The following is a 16824-nucleotide window of genomic DNA, read 5'->3' as shown; positions in this document are numbered from 1 at the left end:
CGAATCCGTTGAGAAAATAGGAATCCCTTAAAAGCTGCGGAAAGGAAAGCCGGAGCATTGTCAATAACAAGTGAGCGGGGTGGACCAAACCACGAAAAAACCGAGATCAACTGTTTAATCGTGATATCAGCAGTGACTCCCCTGGTGGGCAGGAGCCAGGTGAACCGATAAAAGGCATCAACAGCTACCAATATATATCTATGACCTCGCTTGGTATGGGGAAGGGGTCCGAAATAATCAATGAACAATCGCTCAAGAGGCGCGAAACATCTCTCTGACTGCAACAAACCCACACGCTCCCCGACATCCGGCTTTGCCCACTTACTTGCCTCACACGATGCCACATAACGTTTGACATCAGCATACATTCCTGGCCAAAACATCTTTTCCCGTACCGCGTGGCTACCCCGCGTGGCAGTAACATGTAAATTGCTGTTCGGCTACAGAAAGCAAGCAAATTCATTCAGCTGCACAAGCCACATTTCAAAATCTAAACACATCCATCACTTCACTCACACATCACGTTCAGCAAATCCCATCATATAAAAACAGTTTATATGGATGACGAACGAATGATGTTATACGTGTACAGGCAGGTTCAGCTGCTGCAGCCTCTTTGGAAAATATATTAACAGTGAATTACAACTAGTACCAGTCTGCCCATACTGACAAAAATGGAAACCACTTCTACATCACTTCATGTATCTATATTAGGAGGAAATGATCAGCTATTTTTAAAAATAAGCCATTGCCCTTTCTGATGTACTACTCAGAAAATATTATTATCCAGTACGGTACCTTAAATAATTCTTTTATGTGAACCTGTCTATATGTTCGCAAAGTCCTACTAACACTTTCTTTATTACAAGATTTCGTATTGCAAAAATCGTCGGTTCATATTACTAACGGGTGAACTCACACTCTATTACGAGGGCAGTTCAATAAGTAATGCAACACTTTTTTTTCTCGGCCAATTTTGGTTGAAAAAACCGGAAATTTCTTGTGGAATATTTTCAAACATTCCCGCTTCGTCTCGTATAGTTTCATTGACTTCCGACAGGTGGCAGCGCTGTTCGGAGCTGTTAAAATGGCGTCTGTAACGGATGTGCGTTGCAAACTACGGGCAGTGATCGAGTTTCTTTTGGCGGAAAACCAGGGCATCTCAGATATTCATAGGCGCTTGCAGAATGTCTACGGTGATCTGACAGTGGACAAAAGCACGGTGAGTCGTTGGGCAAAGCATGTGTCATCATCGCCGCAAGGTCAAGCAAGACTCTGATCTCCCGCGTGCGGGCCGGCCGTGCACAGCTGTGACTCCTGCAATGGCGGAGCGTGCGAACACACTGGTTCGAGATGATCGACGGATCACCATCAAACAACTCAGTGCTCAACTTGACATATCTGTTGGTAGTGCTGTCACAATTGTTCACCAGTTGGGATATTCAAAGGTTTGTTCCCGCTGGGTCCCTCGTTGTCTAACCGAACACCATAAAGAGCAAAGGAGAACCATCTGTGCGGAATTGCTTGCTCGTCATGTGGCTGAGGGTGACAATTTCTTGTCAAAGATTGTTACAGGCGATGAAACATGGGTTCATCACTTCGAACCTGAAACAAAACGGCAATCAACGGAGTGGCGCCACACTCACTCCCCTACCAAGAAAAAGTTTAAAGCCACACCCTCAGCCGGTAAAGTCATGGTTACAGTCTTCTGGGACGCTGAAGGGGCTATTCTGTTCGATGTCCTTCCCCATGGTCAAACGATCAACTCTGAAGTGTATTGTGCTACTTTTCAGAAATTGAAGAAACGACTTCAGCGTGTTCGTAGGCACAAAAATCTGAACGAACTTCTCCTTCTTCATGACAACGCAAGACCTCACACAAGTCTTCGCACCCGGAGGAGCTCACAAAACTTCAGTGGACTGTTCTTCCTCATGCACCCTACAGCCCCGATCTCGCACCGTCGGATTTCCATATGTTTGGCCCAATGAAGGACGCAATCCGTGGGAGGCACTACGCGGATGATGAAGAAGTTATTGATGCAGTACGACGTTGGCTCCGACATCGACCAGTGGAATGGTACCGTGCAGGCATACAGGCCCTCATTTCAAGGTGGCGTAAGGCCGTAGCATTGAATGGAGATTACGTTGAAAAATAGTGTTGTGTAGCTAAAAGATTGGGGAATAACCTGGTGTATTTCAATGCTGAATAAAACAACCCCTGTTTCAGAAAAAAATGTGTTGCATTACTTATTGAACTGCCCTCGTATAATAAAACGATACAAATTGCTTCTACACAGTTATAGTAAAGCAGAGCACATGTGACTTCCCAGACAATTGTAATAAGATTTATTACTAATGACTTCCAACATAACTACAGTATAATAAAGCAGACACTAATCTGTTAATTCCAGTTAACAGTCAGACGTAATTTAATGATTTGGTCATCAAGCTAGAAGCAACATCAGAGATCTTACAGAATATGCCCCTTTTCAATCAGGATATATTTCGACTGAACAATGTGCTGCAAAATACTCAAATAACGAACAACTTGACCTTATACATGTCCAACAACTAGTTCAAACAGCGCGACAAATCATTAATTGTCTGTATAACACAACTCAATGTCGCTCTCAGTCTTCAAAATGGGTCACTTGCGATAAACCTCAGGGAACTACAGTCCAGGCAGTGTGGCTTACGCCAGGATATCATTGGCCCTAGCTCACATGCAGTGACTTGCCACAGCAACCACACGACCTAGACCTATATCTCTGACGTCGATCTGTTGTAGAATTTTAGAACATGTTTTCTGCTCGAGTATCATGTCGTTTTTGGAAACCCAGAATCTACTCTGTAGGAATCAACATGGATTCCGGAAACAGCGATCGTGTGAGACCCAACTCGCTTTATTTGTTCATGAGACCCAGAAAATATTGGATACAGGCTCCCAGGTAGATGCTATTTTTCTTGACTTCCGGAAGGCGTTCGATACAGTTCCGCACTGTCGCCTGATAAACAAAGTAAGAGCCTACGAAATATCAGACCAGCTGTGTGGCTGGATTGAAGAGTTTTTAGCAAACAGAACACAGCATGTTGTTATCAATGGAGAGACGTCTACAGACGTTAAAGTAACATCTGGCGTGCCACAGGGGAGTGTTATGGGACCATTGCTTTTCACAATATATATAAATGACCTAGTAGATAGTGTCGGAAGTTCCATGCGTCTTTCCGCAGATGATGCTGTAGTATACAGAGAAGTTGCAGCATTAGAAAATTGCAGCGAAATGCAGGAAGATCTGCAGCGGATAGGCACTTGGTGCAGGGAGTGGCAACTGTCCCTTAACATAGACAAATGTAATCTATTGCGAATACATAGAAAGAAGGATCCTTTATTGTATGATTATATGATAGCGGAACAAACACTGGTAGCAGTTACTTCTGTAAAATATGTGGAAGTATGCGTGCGGAACGATTTGAAGTGGAATGATCATATAAAATTAATTGTTGGTAAGGCGGGTACCAGGTTGAGATTCATTGGGAGAGTGCTTAGAAAATGTAGTCCATCAACAAAGGAGGTGGCTTACAAAACACTCGTTCGACCTATACTTGAGTATTGCTCATCAGTGTGGGATCCGTACCAGATCGGGTTGACGGAGGAGGTAGAGAAGATCCAAAGAAGAGCGGCGCGTTTCGTCACAGGGTTATTTGGTAACCGTGATAGCATTACGGAGATGTTTAATAAACTCAAGTGGCAGACTCTGCAAGAGAGGCGCTCTGCATCGCAGTGTAGCTTGCTCGCCAGGTTTCGAGAGGGTGCGTTTCTGGATGAGGTATCGAATATATTGCTTCCCCCTACTTATACCTCCCGAGGAGATCACGAATGTAAAATTAGAGAGATTAGAGCTCGCACGGAGGCTTTCAGACAGTCGTTCTTCCCGCGAACCATACGCGACTGGAACAGGATAGGGAGGTAATGACAGTGGCGTGTAAAGTGCCCTCCGCCACACACCGTTGGGTGGCTTGCGGAGTATAAATGTAGATGTAGATGTAGATGAAAACATCAGCCAACCCATGCAGCTGCAACCGCCTTATTGGAAGTTCAGTTAGCAAGTTTTCTCCAGTATCGTCCCAAACTAGTACACTTAATAACGTTAATGTTTTATGGTAACCACAACAGTCACCGATATGGGCCAAGTGACCACCCAACAGTGGTGCTTCATGGAGAGCGGGTGACTTCTTGATATTTCCAGGTCGATGGCTGAATGCAGGAGGAGGCTCCAGCGATGCATCCAGCAAGCCGCATCGGGAACTCGACGGCCCCACCGTCGCACCGACCCCAGGAGCACACTACAACGAGAGTCACGCATGAAAATTCAAACTTTTGGTGGGTTAGGGGTCGGCACAGTAACACACAAGTTCGTTCTTAACCCTCTGACTTCAGACTGTTTGCATACCTAAAGGTTTCTGATAGTGCACAGACTGTTTACATATCCTTCAAGAATGTACTTAATTCATGAGACAATCAGTTACAGGTTACTGTAATATTCTGTGATCTGCCTAAGGCATCGTGACTACGTATCTCACTATAAACCTTTAGGAAAATTTACGATAGTACAGCGTAAAAGTATAAGGTTTGACAGTCTTACATTTTAGGGGTACAGTTTGATAATAAATTCAAAGAATATGAGAATACAACACAACTGGTTGAAGGGCTGAAACAAAACTATTTGCAATGAGCATGTTATCGGACACATGTGATGTAAAAGGAAACAATCTCACATACATTGCTTAGTTTCATCCTAGTAAATGACCACACTGACTCGTCTCTCTTCCAGAGTCTGATTAATGACTTGACAGAGTGATGCACAAGATAAAATCGTCACAACAAGCATAAAATCGTTACAACAAGCCTCCAAGATCCGTCATAAATGTGAGATTAGTGAAATGACTGACTGACGTGTTTCATCACCCTATGCCTTAGGGGGACAAAAAGTATAAATGGGACTGTCTTTCCAACAGGAACACAGTCTCTAGCATTCTTTGCTAACCAGTATGGAGAAGACCTTAAACTCCTTGGTCTGTGAGGAAATTGAGGAATAAAGTCACAAGTATTAGATGCAAACTGTGAAGAAGCTAAACAGTTCAACAATGTTACAAAGAATCACTATAACACTAACACAAAAGAAATGAAATTGAGCTTTGTAAACAACAATCTCTTGTTCCTTTACAATGAGATGTACCTAACAGACTCTAACCTGATTTAAATATCCTACATTCAGAATTTTTTTGTACGAAAAACACTTGTATCAAGACAATATTCTTTAGTGTGCTATGTTCAGATACCATATAACCAATGTAATTTGGCATTTTCAAAGATGTATACATGTATTAGCACCCCAGTGGATTAAAAGTATCATGTGGCAGGCTGTACACTGACTAAACTTTTAGCATCAAATAGAGGACAAAATATCAACCAGTCTCAACAGTTCCAGGGATATCGTTAACACACGGAAACACACATCTTTATTAGATCACTTCAACTAGTATCAAAAAGATCTAGTCTTTTATATATACAAGTTATCAATATTAGATAATAAATGGCTTGATATCTCATATGTATTGCAAAAGAGAGTCGGACTGTAATAGCAGATTAAGTAATGTAATGGAGACAATAAATACTGTCAGCAAATCTCCTAAATAACATCATTTGGTAACTATTGACAGTAAATAAAAACATTCATAATAAAAGATGGACTTTTGTTTGCTAACACTGCACTGGTTACAATAATGAAGATGAAACTGTGCCTCACTCATATACACACGAAACACAATGTTTTATTCCTGAAAGCAAAAGACAACATTTTCGCAGTAATCTCTGTTATTACTGTTTCTCATTCCACTTACCACTGAACACAAAGAACAAGATCACATGGAGAACTCTAGGGACTACGTGGGAAGAGATGTTTCCAAAAGTTTGACTACACTAGCAATTCTTGTTAATGAGATAATTTGCTTCTGGTCCCTCTAGTGCCTCATCCTCTTTCCTCACATTTCCATGGATGTCTCCACGATGTGACTTCATCACTAGTTGCCTGAGTAGTAAACTACATGCTCAATCACAGGATCAACTATTTAGATCGTGGGTTACATGAAAGCACCATTAGGACAGTCATTTAGAGGCAAATCCATACGCAGTAACTAGGTGCTTACCAGCTATGTTCATTTCATGATATGTCACAGACTCAGATCAGTCGTTGATGGGAAATATACTAACTTGTATATCACATCCCCTTTGATGTCAGTAAACATCTTTGGAGCCCAGCCTCATCGTGAAAGTGCATGCCATATCATTGAAACATGGGACTTAGGGAAGGTGTGGACGGCGCTTTACTCAGTTACCATTGGTTGCTCAATTTTTTTTAAAAATCAAGTACACTTTATTTGAAACCAATTGTAAATGAGGTTGACAACATGGAAAAACTTTCAAATCAGACTATTAACACACAATGTCTAATAAAGAAATTCTTAAACAAGTTGCACTCATGGCTGAAAACCTTATTGACCAGAAATTCAAATTATTTCTTGGCTGAAGGCCCCAATAGTAATAACTCCAAAACAATTTAACGGCTGAAGGCCTGTATAACATTTCTTAAGAACTGTTAAACTTCTGCAAGAGACACTAAAATATTCTTTTTAATGAACACACTTATCAAAATTTCACTATTAAGAGACAATATCTAATTAAAAACTGTCTCTAGACAAATTACATTCACAGCCGTAGGCCTTATTGACCAGAAATTCGAATTATTTGCTGGCTGAAAGCCCCAATAGTAGCAACCCCAAAACAATTTAATGGCTGAAGGCCTGGATAACAATTCTTAAGAACAGTTAAACTTCTCCAAGAGACACTAAAATATTCTTTTTAATGAACACACTCATCAAAATTTCACTATTAAGAGACAATATCTAATTAAAAAATGTCTCTCGACAAATTGCATTTATGGCTGAAGATCTTATTCACCAGAAATTCAAATTATTTGCCAGCTGGATGCATCAATAGTAATATCTCCAAAACAATTTAACGGCTGAAGGCCTGGATAACAGTTCTTAAGAACAGTTAAATTTCTCCAACAGACACTAAAATTATTTTTTTAAAGGAAAAACACACTCATCAAAATTTCACTATGAAGAGACAATAACTACTTTAAAAATTTCTTTATACAAATTGCATTCATGGCCGAAGGCCTTATTGACCAGAAATTCAAATTATTTGCCGACTGAAGGCCCCAATAGTAATAACTCCAAAACAATTTAATGGCTGAAGGCCTGGGTAACAGTTCTTAAGAACTTCTCCAAGAGTCAATGAAATATTTTTTTTTTAAAAAAAGAAAAACTCAGTCATCAAAATTTTACTATTAAGAGACAATATCTAATTAAAAAATTTCTTCAGACAAATTGCACTCACGGCAGAAGGCCTTATTGACCAGAAATTAAAATAATTTGATGGCTGAGGGCCCCAATAGTAATAACTCCAAATCAATTTAACAGCTAAAGGCCTGGCTAGGAATTCTTAAGAACAGTTAAACTGCTCCAAGAGACATTACAATATTAAAAAAAAAAATCATCACAATGTGGTCAAACCAAGAGAGAAGTGGGCCAGAGACAGTGCTCCAAGGATCAGCCTGGGAAAAGTCGCTCAACTTCATAAGCAACGAGACAGGCAGAGATACCTAACCAGATGGCAACTCAAATTAGTGGCAGTTTAAACGTAGACCAACACTCTTGCAAAATCCACCTAACGTCTGGTAAGTAACACAACGATGGAATAACCCAGGCAAGGCGGAACTGGCGGACAGCACAGCGTCATCTGCATCCAGTGTTTAGAACATCCAGAAGCAGAAGTAACCGTCGACCAGCGCAGTCCAAGAGAACAAAATATCTGAACCACAATCAAGGAGGCTGTCGAACTACAGGCCTTACCAGACAGCAGCAGCAAGGCGAGGAAAGGTACACCGCCGTGAAAATATGCTAACCTCCAAGGCAGGTAACTGGGGCGTTAGCGGCCACTAGGCAGAAAAATACTGCTGGTTGAACTTCATCTCTAAACACAAAGAATTCAATGATTAATAATAAGAAGTGGAGGATGGCTAATTAATTTCGCCAACTCCAAACACTCCACTCATTGCTCTTCATTCCAGCAACTGTGCGAGCAGCAACACATGAACAAATGACGTTATCTCAAAATAGTGGAGTTTTCACTACTGGGTTAATGTTCACTCAACTCAAACGTCCTGGGTCCAGTGGAGAACGGAGACAAACACTTTTTAAAAAGACATGGAGCCATTTACGGGCGTAGAGTCCAAGATAAAATTTGTTCAGACACTTGGACACAGACAGAGGCGAAAATGGTCACACGCGAATGTAGGTACACAAAACGATTAACACTGAACCAGTTAAGCACAAAACGATGGCACACACAGAACACGAGGCGTTGATCTCCGGCGCGCGAATGTACACTAATCGTGTACGAGTCCAGGGACCTACCAAGAGAGGAGGAGGGGGGGTGGGAGAGGGGAGAGCAGATGCCATGGGCAGGGGTGATAGGGGGAAGGGAGGAAGGGAAGCCTGGAGGAAGAGGGGTGGAGGGAGGGGACGGGGGAAAGAGAAGGGAGGGAGGGTGCCTAAAGAAAAGGACACAGGAGGTGGGGGGGGAGGATCAAAGTCGATAGGAGGGGTAGATGGAGGGGAGGAGGACATCATCAGGGAGGGGGAGCTGGCGGAAGCCACCTTTGGAGAGGGTAAGGAGGGTGGAGAGATGGAGACCGGGTGGGACGTGGGAATACAGGCGCGGCAGCGGGCGGGGGTGGGAGAGGATGGGAGAGACCAGCGGATGAGGAGGATCGAGTTTACGGGAGGTGTACAGGATCCGTATCCTTTCAAGGAAAAGGAGGAGGTGGGGGAAGGGGATGAGATCATACAGGATCCACGTGGGGGAGGGGAGACGGATGCAATAGGCGAGGCGGAGAGCATGGCGTTCAAGGATTTGGAGGGATTTATAAAAGGTGGGGGGGGGGGGTGGAGATCCAGGCCGGATGGGCGTAACATAGGATTGGGTGGATGAGGGATTTATAGGTGTGGAGGATGGTGGAAGGGTCCAGACCCCACGTACGGCCGGAAAGGAGCTTGAGGAGACGGGAGCGTGCCTTGGCTTGGATTGTCGATACTAACAGTGGTGCTAAAAGAGTTAAAATAGGCAGTGAATGTAAAAAAGAAAACGGTAATGATGGCGCTAATACAGGGGAAGAGACTGAATCTCCGGTGACTGAAAACTGTGACACGTCTCAAGGTAGGAATGGGAGTAACAGTACTCTTGAGATTATAGCAGGAAATTGTGTTGCCTTATCACGTTTTCAAAACTGGCAAAAACTTAGTTGGCCCTAATATGCACAGTGAGTTGACAAGTTCGTGAACTGAAGGTGGAAAGCAGTGAACGTGTGCGTATCGATAACGCGTTTCTAGCTGGTGTTTCTGCTAATAACGCCAAAAAACTAAATGATAAAATCGAGGATCATGCAAAATGCAAATCACACATGAAGTGCGTAGAAATCATGAGTTTAAAAGAAAAGATAAGTTTAGAAAAATGCGTGAGTGAAAGTGAAAAGTTGTGGGGAAAGCAGCGTAAAAAAAAAAAAAGTAGAATCAGGTACAAACTTTAGTATAATGATGGACGAAAGTACAACGGTTTACAATAAAACTTGTTTAATAATATATTTACGTTTGTCCTTTGAGGGAGTTGCTTGCGATTACTGTTTTGACATTGTTGAATTAGAAAGTGGGACAGGAGAATGCATTTTCAGCACACTGTTAGCAGCTCTTGAAAAGTATGGCATTACAAATGATGTACTAAAAAACCACCTTGTAGGTATCGCAACAGATGGTGCCTCAACAATGCTTGCACCTTACAAAGGCGTAGCCGCTCTACTACGAAGTCATTTACATAAGGATTTAACTGTCGTTCATTGTATGAACCGCAAAATGGAATTAACTGTCCACGATGTTATGAATGATGTAGCAGATGTATACCATATACAGGTTTTTTTAGATTCCTTATATTATGTGTTTTCTCGAAGTCACAAAAATCAGAGACTAGGCCTACTACAAAATGTTTCACAAGAATTATCCTCGCAGCTATTAAAACTAGGCCGTATTTTAAAACTAGGTCGTATTTTTCACGTACGTTGGGTTGCTTCCTCATTTAATGCTGTTCGAGCTCTTCTTGAAAGTCACAGTTCTCTTGTCATCTTTTTGAAAAACTGAGACATGATGGTTCCCGATCAACTCAGAAGAGATCTAAATTTGAAGGTTTACTAACACATCTCACTAAGTGGTTGCTTGTAATGGAATTAATTATGCTTTATGAGGCCCTAGAAGTTCTGCAAGTGTTATCATTCTTTATACAGAACAGAATTTCTTCAATCCCTAAAGCAAAACAGGAAATTGACGTGGCTATAAGAACTCTTGAAACACTGAAAACAAATGACTCGCCACGAATTAGGATGATATTACAGGAGTTGGAGGAAAAGCGCACATTCATGGGGGTATTAATTAAAGAACCGTCTTGTGATTAATATAACAGATTTCAGACATTTCGGAAGAAATTTTTTCAGTCTTTGGTAGACAATGTAAAAAACCGCTTTTAGGATCTGGATTTCTTTTCGGATCAAGCCGTATTAAATTCAGGTACATGGCCTTCAGATGATTATGAACGTGTGTTTTATGGTAACACGTCAATTTCTCGCTTGGGTAATAAGGTGGATTTTAAATTACGTGAAAGCACGTGTGTGTGACTAGTTAAAGATTTTCGAATCTATAAATAAAATCCTCAACTCATCCCCAATTGTGTGAAGTAACTTGTGAAAGCAGTCGAAGTTGTACCTATATCTACGGCTGAATGTGAACGCGGATTTAGTGCCATGAATTTAACTGACTGATCAGAGAAATCACAAATTCCGACACTTTCAAATCTACTTTTCATTTCTGTAAATGGACCTCCACTGCATTGCTTCATTGCAGAAAAATTTGCAGCAAGGTGGATCAAGACTCAGCACCATAGCGCCCTTGACAAACCAACAGGCAAACCCTCGAATCTTCAGGAGCAGCCACATTCATCTCGTCTCTTCAACTAAACACTGTAAGTTAAAATGACAATTATATACTGTAGTACTAGCTGAACCGGCCACACTTTGCTGTAGCTTTGTCATAATACGATGATTTAACAAATTAACATTCACTTATAATTTCAGAGTGTTAAAATTAAGCACAAAACAACACAAAAATTTTACTTTTACATTTTATTCATCTCATATTTTAGTATAGTTTGAGTATCATATATTACATGAATCATCTACAAAGTTGTTGATGAACAACATATGAAGATTTATTAATTATATAAATGAGGTAAATAAACTCGACATTGCCCGGATGTCTCTACCTTCCCCTTATGTCCATCTCCTCCTTTTCCCACTCCCCATCTTCTCCTGCCCTTCTCTCTGTCCATCTGCTTCTCTCCTCTATCACCTTCTAACCCCTGCGTCACTTTCCCCTTCCCTAAGGTCAATTTCTCTCCCCCTCTAAGTCAATCTCCTCCTTCCCTCTCTTTCTGTCCCTGCGACTTCCAACATTTACATATTGAAAGCAGTAATTTGCGTCTACAATTGCCATAAGGACAATGCTGAATGTTTTTCTGTAGTCGATGTATTCACTTCCAGTATTCGGAGGACACATAATTTGCACATGTTTGCCATGTATGGCCCCTATGCAGTGAGGGAAATTCCACTTCACTTCGAAAAATCTTGCTACCTTCTGTCATTCTTCAGTATTCTTTGGAATCTGAAAAGTAAAACATACTCATTACTTTCCCTATTTTTTTCAGACTGATGACGCAGTATCAAAAGATGACGGCAATGTATCTCTTGAAGAACATGTACCTCCCACATATGTCAAGCACATATTTTCAAATGTTCTTTTTAAAGCGCTCTTAGGGGAGTATGAACAGCAAACTCCGAGCATCGAAACATTGGTTGCTAAACCTAGCTGTGAAATTGTATATGTGGACAATAATAATTGTGACGAATTTGTTCAAACAGAAACAGAAGAGCTCAAATTAATTCGATTTTAGAAAGAAGTGTTTTTAACAGTTCTTTAATATCCATTTTAATATGCTTAAGAATGCCAATAAAACATAACTTTAATCAAATCAGTATTGAATGTTGCGTGCTTACCTTTATGTAATTCTTCAACACCAATGAAAAAGCTTCACATACTTCTGGCACTATGAGGGAAATAGCAGAATATGATACTTTAAATAAGTACATTAGTGACTTGTATGAATCGCCAGTGCTTAAAAATCGTAATGTGATGGCCCATCGAATTCTTGGTGAAATACTGTCTTGGCAGTTGTTATCTTTCTTTACAATAAGAGGTGTAGTTAACTGCAGTAAGTAATTAAAGTATTCAATTGACATTCTCGTAAAATTACTAAATCACGCACTATCATCTGCTTCTAGTTCCTAGGATACTCTTTCGTGAACCTTCTTTAAATACTCCTCTCTTCCACCATCGTTTTCTTTTCCTTTGATTTTCATTTCCGTTGTTAGCTGCACGTGCAAGTACCAAGTAGGCCACCGCTGTGATCACTTTATCATCCATTATACTGCAACACCGACACACGTGCGGCACAAATTCTGTTGCTTTGGTATAAATTAACCTGCCGCATGCAACATATGCTGTAAGATGTTGCCTGTTGTAGCATGCTACAAGTCGACGTACGCCACATTTCCGTAGCATGCCACAACGTTGCAAGACGTCGCCCCAGCGTAAACGAGGCTTTAGAGCCAGGTCTGTATTGTATGGCGGATGTGATGTGTTGCGTACGAAACTAAAACCTGCAATCAGATCCAAACGTCGTGGAAAACTGTGAAGAGGTGTCATCCTGCAGCAAGATAACGCTCGCCCACATTGTGCCAAACGGACAGCCGACGCATTAAAGGAGTTGAGATTCGAGGTGCTGGAACATCCACCATACAGTACAGACCTGGCTCCAAGCAACTTTCACATGTTCGGATCCTTAACGGAAGCACTACAGGGAAGAAGATTTGAAAGTGATGAAGACGTCATTGCTGCGGTGCAAAATTGGTTACAGATGCAACCGAAAAACGTATTTTCTGATGAAATAAAAAAAACTCGTAAAAAGTCGGGAAAACTGCATTGAAGTCCAGGGAGGTTACGTAGCAAAATAACGCCTGCTTCAGTTTTCTACCATCAGAATAAGTACAGCTTTTCACAAATGTGCCTTTACTTTTTGAATTCCCCTCGTATACCTGTAAGTAGATGATTTTGTAAATAAGCTTTGCCTATAATGTACTTTTAAAGATATAACAAGGGATGGCTTTTCTGATAGTGCATATGCGTGACTAGCGAGTTTCGGCATTAACATCTATTTATAAGTAACTGTTTAACCATAGGTAACGCCACGGTCCAAGCTAGTAACATATATAATTATACTACCCCCCCAAGACATCCCCCCCTCCCCCCCCCCCCCCCTGGTAAAAGCACAAATCGCACACTGCTGAGATTTGATGTTTTACCGGATTCCTGATATTCGCGGTACACTCCTGAAATAATTGTACGGGAAAATCTCCACCTCATCGCAACCTCGGATATGCTGTGTCCCGTCGCTCGTGCGCCAACTATAACACCACGTTCATACTGACTTAAATCTTGATAACCTGCCATTGTAGCAGCAGTAACCGATCTAACAGCGGTGCCAGACACCTGTTGTCTTATGCAGGCGTTGCCTACCGCAGCGCCGTTTTCTGCCTGTTTACGTATCTCTGTTTTGGAATACGCATGCCTATACCAGTTTCTTTGGCGCTTCATTGTAGGAAGAATGAATTTGTTACTTAGCAGGAAATATGTGTTTGATAGAAAAGGAACAAAGAAAATGTAACAAATAAATGTTGTTTTTCTGTCAGTGAGGTACATTAATATATTAGCACAATGAACAAACTAGACAATAATGCACTAAATGTGTCAAGGAAGGATTCCAATATCTTTTAATTTCATGAACACTCGTGTAACGGAACTCCTCAAAATTAAGTGAACTGTGTAACGACAAAATTAATGTCACGGATAAGCTTCAAATTCACAAATTTTTTAGTTAATTAATCCATTAAACACTTAACACACATTTTTCAGGAACGTTCCACGCATACAGGTCTATCACAATTCGCACATTGATAAGCAGTTTACCTGTTGTTCTGGCAAGGACAAACACTGAACTACCACTTTTATTTCAGACAGATCAGTAAATTTTCAGTTACTTTGCTGCTGTACATCTACATCTACATTTATACTCCGCAAGCCACCCAACGGTGTGTGGCGGAGGGCACTTTACACGCCACTGTCATTACCTCCCTTTCCTGTTCCACTCGTGTGTGGTTCGCGGGAAGAACGACTGCCGGAAAGCCTCCGTGCGCGCTCTAATCTCTCTAATTTTACATTCGTGATCTCCTCGGGAGGTATAAGTAGGGGGAAGCAATATATTCGATACCTCATCCAGAAACGCGCCCTCTCGAAACCTGGACAGCAAGCTACACCGCGATGCAGAGCGCCTCTCTTGCAGAGTCTGCCACTTGAGTTTGCTAAACATCTCCGTAACACTATCACGCTTACCAAATAACCCTGTGACGAAACGCGCCGCTCTTCTTTGGATCTTCTCTATCTCCTCTGTCAACCCGATCTGGTACGGATCCCACACTGATGAGCAATACTCATGTATAGGCCGAACGAGTGTTTTGTAAGCCATCTCCTTTGTTGATGGACTACATTTTCTAAGGACTCTCCCAATGAATCTCAACCTGGCACCCGCCTTACCAACAATAAATTTTCAAAAATGGTTCAGATGGCTCTGAGCACTATGGGACTTAACATCTACGGTCATCAGTCCCCTAGAACTACTTAAACCTAACTAACCTAAGGACGTCACACAACACCCAGTCATCACGAGGCAGAGAAAATCCCTGACCCCGCCGGGAATCGAACCCGGGAACCCGGGCGTGGGAAGCGAGAACGTTACCGCACGACCACGAGCTCCGGACAATTAATTTTATATGATCATTTCACTTCAAATCGTTCCGCACGCATACTCCCAGATATTTTACAGAAGTAACTGCTACCAGTGTTTGTTCCGTTATTATATAATCATACAATAAAGGATCCTTCTTTCTATATTTTCGCAATACATTACATTTGTCTATCTTAAGAGGCAGTTGCCACTCCCTGCACCAAGTCCCTATCCGCTGAAGATTTCCTGCATTTCGCTGCAATTTTCTAATGCTGCAACTTCTCTGTATACTACGGCATCATCCGCGAAAAGCCGCATGGAACTTCCGACACTATCTACTAGGTCATTTATATATATTGTGAAAATCAATGGTCCCATAACACTCCCCTGTGGTACGCCAGAGGTTACTTTAACGTCTATAGACGTCTCTCCATTGAGAACAACATGCTGTGTTCTGTTTGCCAAAAAACGCTTAAATCCAGCCACAAAGCAGGTCTGATATTCCGTAGGCTCTTACTTTGTTTATCAGGCGACAGTGCGGAACTGTTCAAATGATTCAAATGGCTCTGAGCACTATGGGACTTAACTTCTGAGGTTATCAGTCCCCTAGAACTTAGAACTACTTAAACCTAACTAACCTAAGGACATGACACACATCCATGCCCGAGGCAGGATTCGAAACTGCGACCGTAGCGGCCGCGCGGTTCCAGACTGTAGTGCCTAGAACCGCTCGGCCACTCCGGCCGGCGTGCGGAACTGTATCGAACGCCTTCCGGAAGTCAAGGAAAATGGCATCTACCTGTGAGCCCGTATCTAATATTTTCTGGGTCTCATTAACAAATAAAGTGTGTTGGGTCTCACACGATCGCTGTTTCCGGAATCCGTGTTGATTCGTACAGAGTAGATTCTGGGTTTCCAGAAATGACACGATACGCGAGCAAAAAACATCTAAAAGTCTACAACAGATCGATGTCAGAGATATAGGCCTATAGTTTTGCGCATCTGCTCGACGACCGTTCTTGAAAACTGGGACTACCTGTGCTCTTTTCCAATCATTTGGAACCTTCCGTTCCTCTAGAGACTTGCCGTACGCGGCTGTTACAAGAGGGGGCAAGTTCTTTCACGTATTCTGTGTAGAATGTGCTTCAATTCTGTTTGTGTACAGTTGCAGTTTGAGGTATGACTATTTCACAGTTAGTTCTATGAGTTCATCATCAAAAAATCAAAGACCTAATATCTTCTATCTTGGAATTATCACTCAATTTTTTAACAGCCCTTGCAATACACTGTGTTGTCCAGTTTATGTAACCACGAGATATTCCTAGAGCTTTAATTGGTTCTTTATATTCCCAATATATTAGATTTTCTCATTGTGAACAAAAGGAACTATAGCTATTTGCTGTGGGCGTCTGCCATCGTCGCGACAAGGTGGTGTAAAGCTATCTGAATTTGCGTGTGCTGGACCGCTGCACACGGCCGTGAGTCCTGCAGTGTTAGAACGCGTGGACACACTCTTTCGAGGTGACCGACGGATAACAACGAAACACCTCGCTGCTGCTGACACACTGGTCCACCAGTTGGGGTCCCGAAGGCGTGCGACCACTGTGTGGCTCGCTACCTAACAGAAGACAATAAAGAACAATGAGTTTGGTCCTGTGAAGGATGCACTCTGTGGGAAGCATCGAGACGTTGGCTGCGACGTCT

General features: G+C 41.9%; 1 protein-coding gene across 1 annotated transcript in view; it reads left to right on the top strand.

Annotated features, from left to right (window-relative positions):
* Positions 1–4336, top strand: part of LOC126210509 (arylalkylamine N-acetyltransferase 1) — a 59841-nt gene extending 55505 nt beyond the window's left edge. The window contains exon 4 of the mRNA XM_049939756.1: positions 4247–4336. Coding sequence (XP_049795713.1) covers positions 4247–4258 — 12 coding nt within the window. The 3' untranslated portion in view covers positions 4259–4336. The remainder of the gene's footprint in view (positions 1–4246) is intronic.
* The last annotated feature ends 12488 nt before the right edge of the window (positions 4337–16824 follow it).

This window comes from Schistocerca nitens, chromosome 10 (genome assembly GCF_023898315.1).
Source record: "Schistocerca nitens isolate TAMUIC-IGC-003100 chromosome 10, iqSchNite1.1, whole genome shotgun sequence".
Classification (NCBI taxonomy): Eukaryota; Metazoa; Arthropoda; class Insecta; order Orthoptera; family Acrididae; genus Schistocerca; species Schistocerca nitens.
Note: the sequence above shows the minus strand (reverse complement) of the source record. Positions and strands in the feature narration are given on the sequence as shown.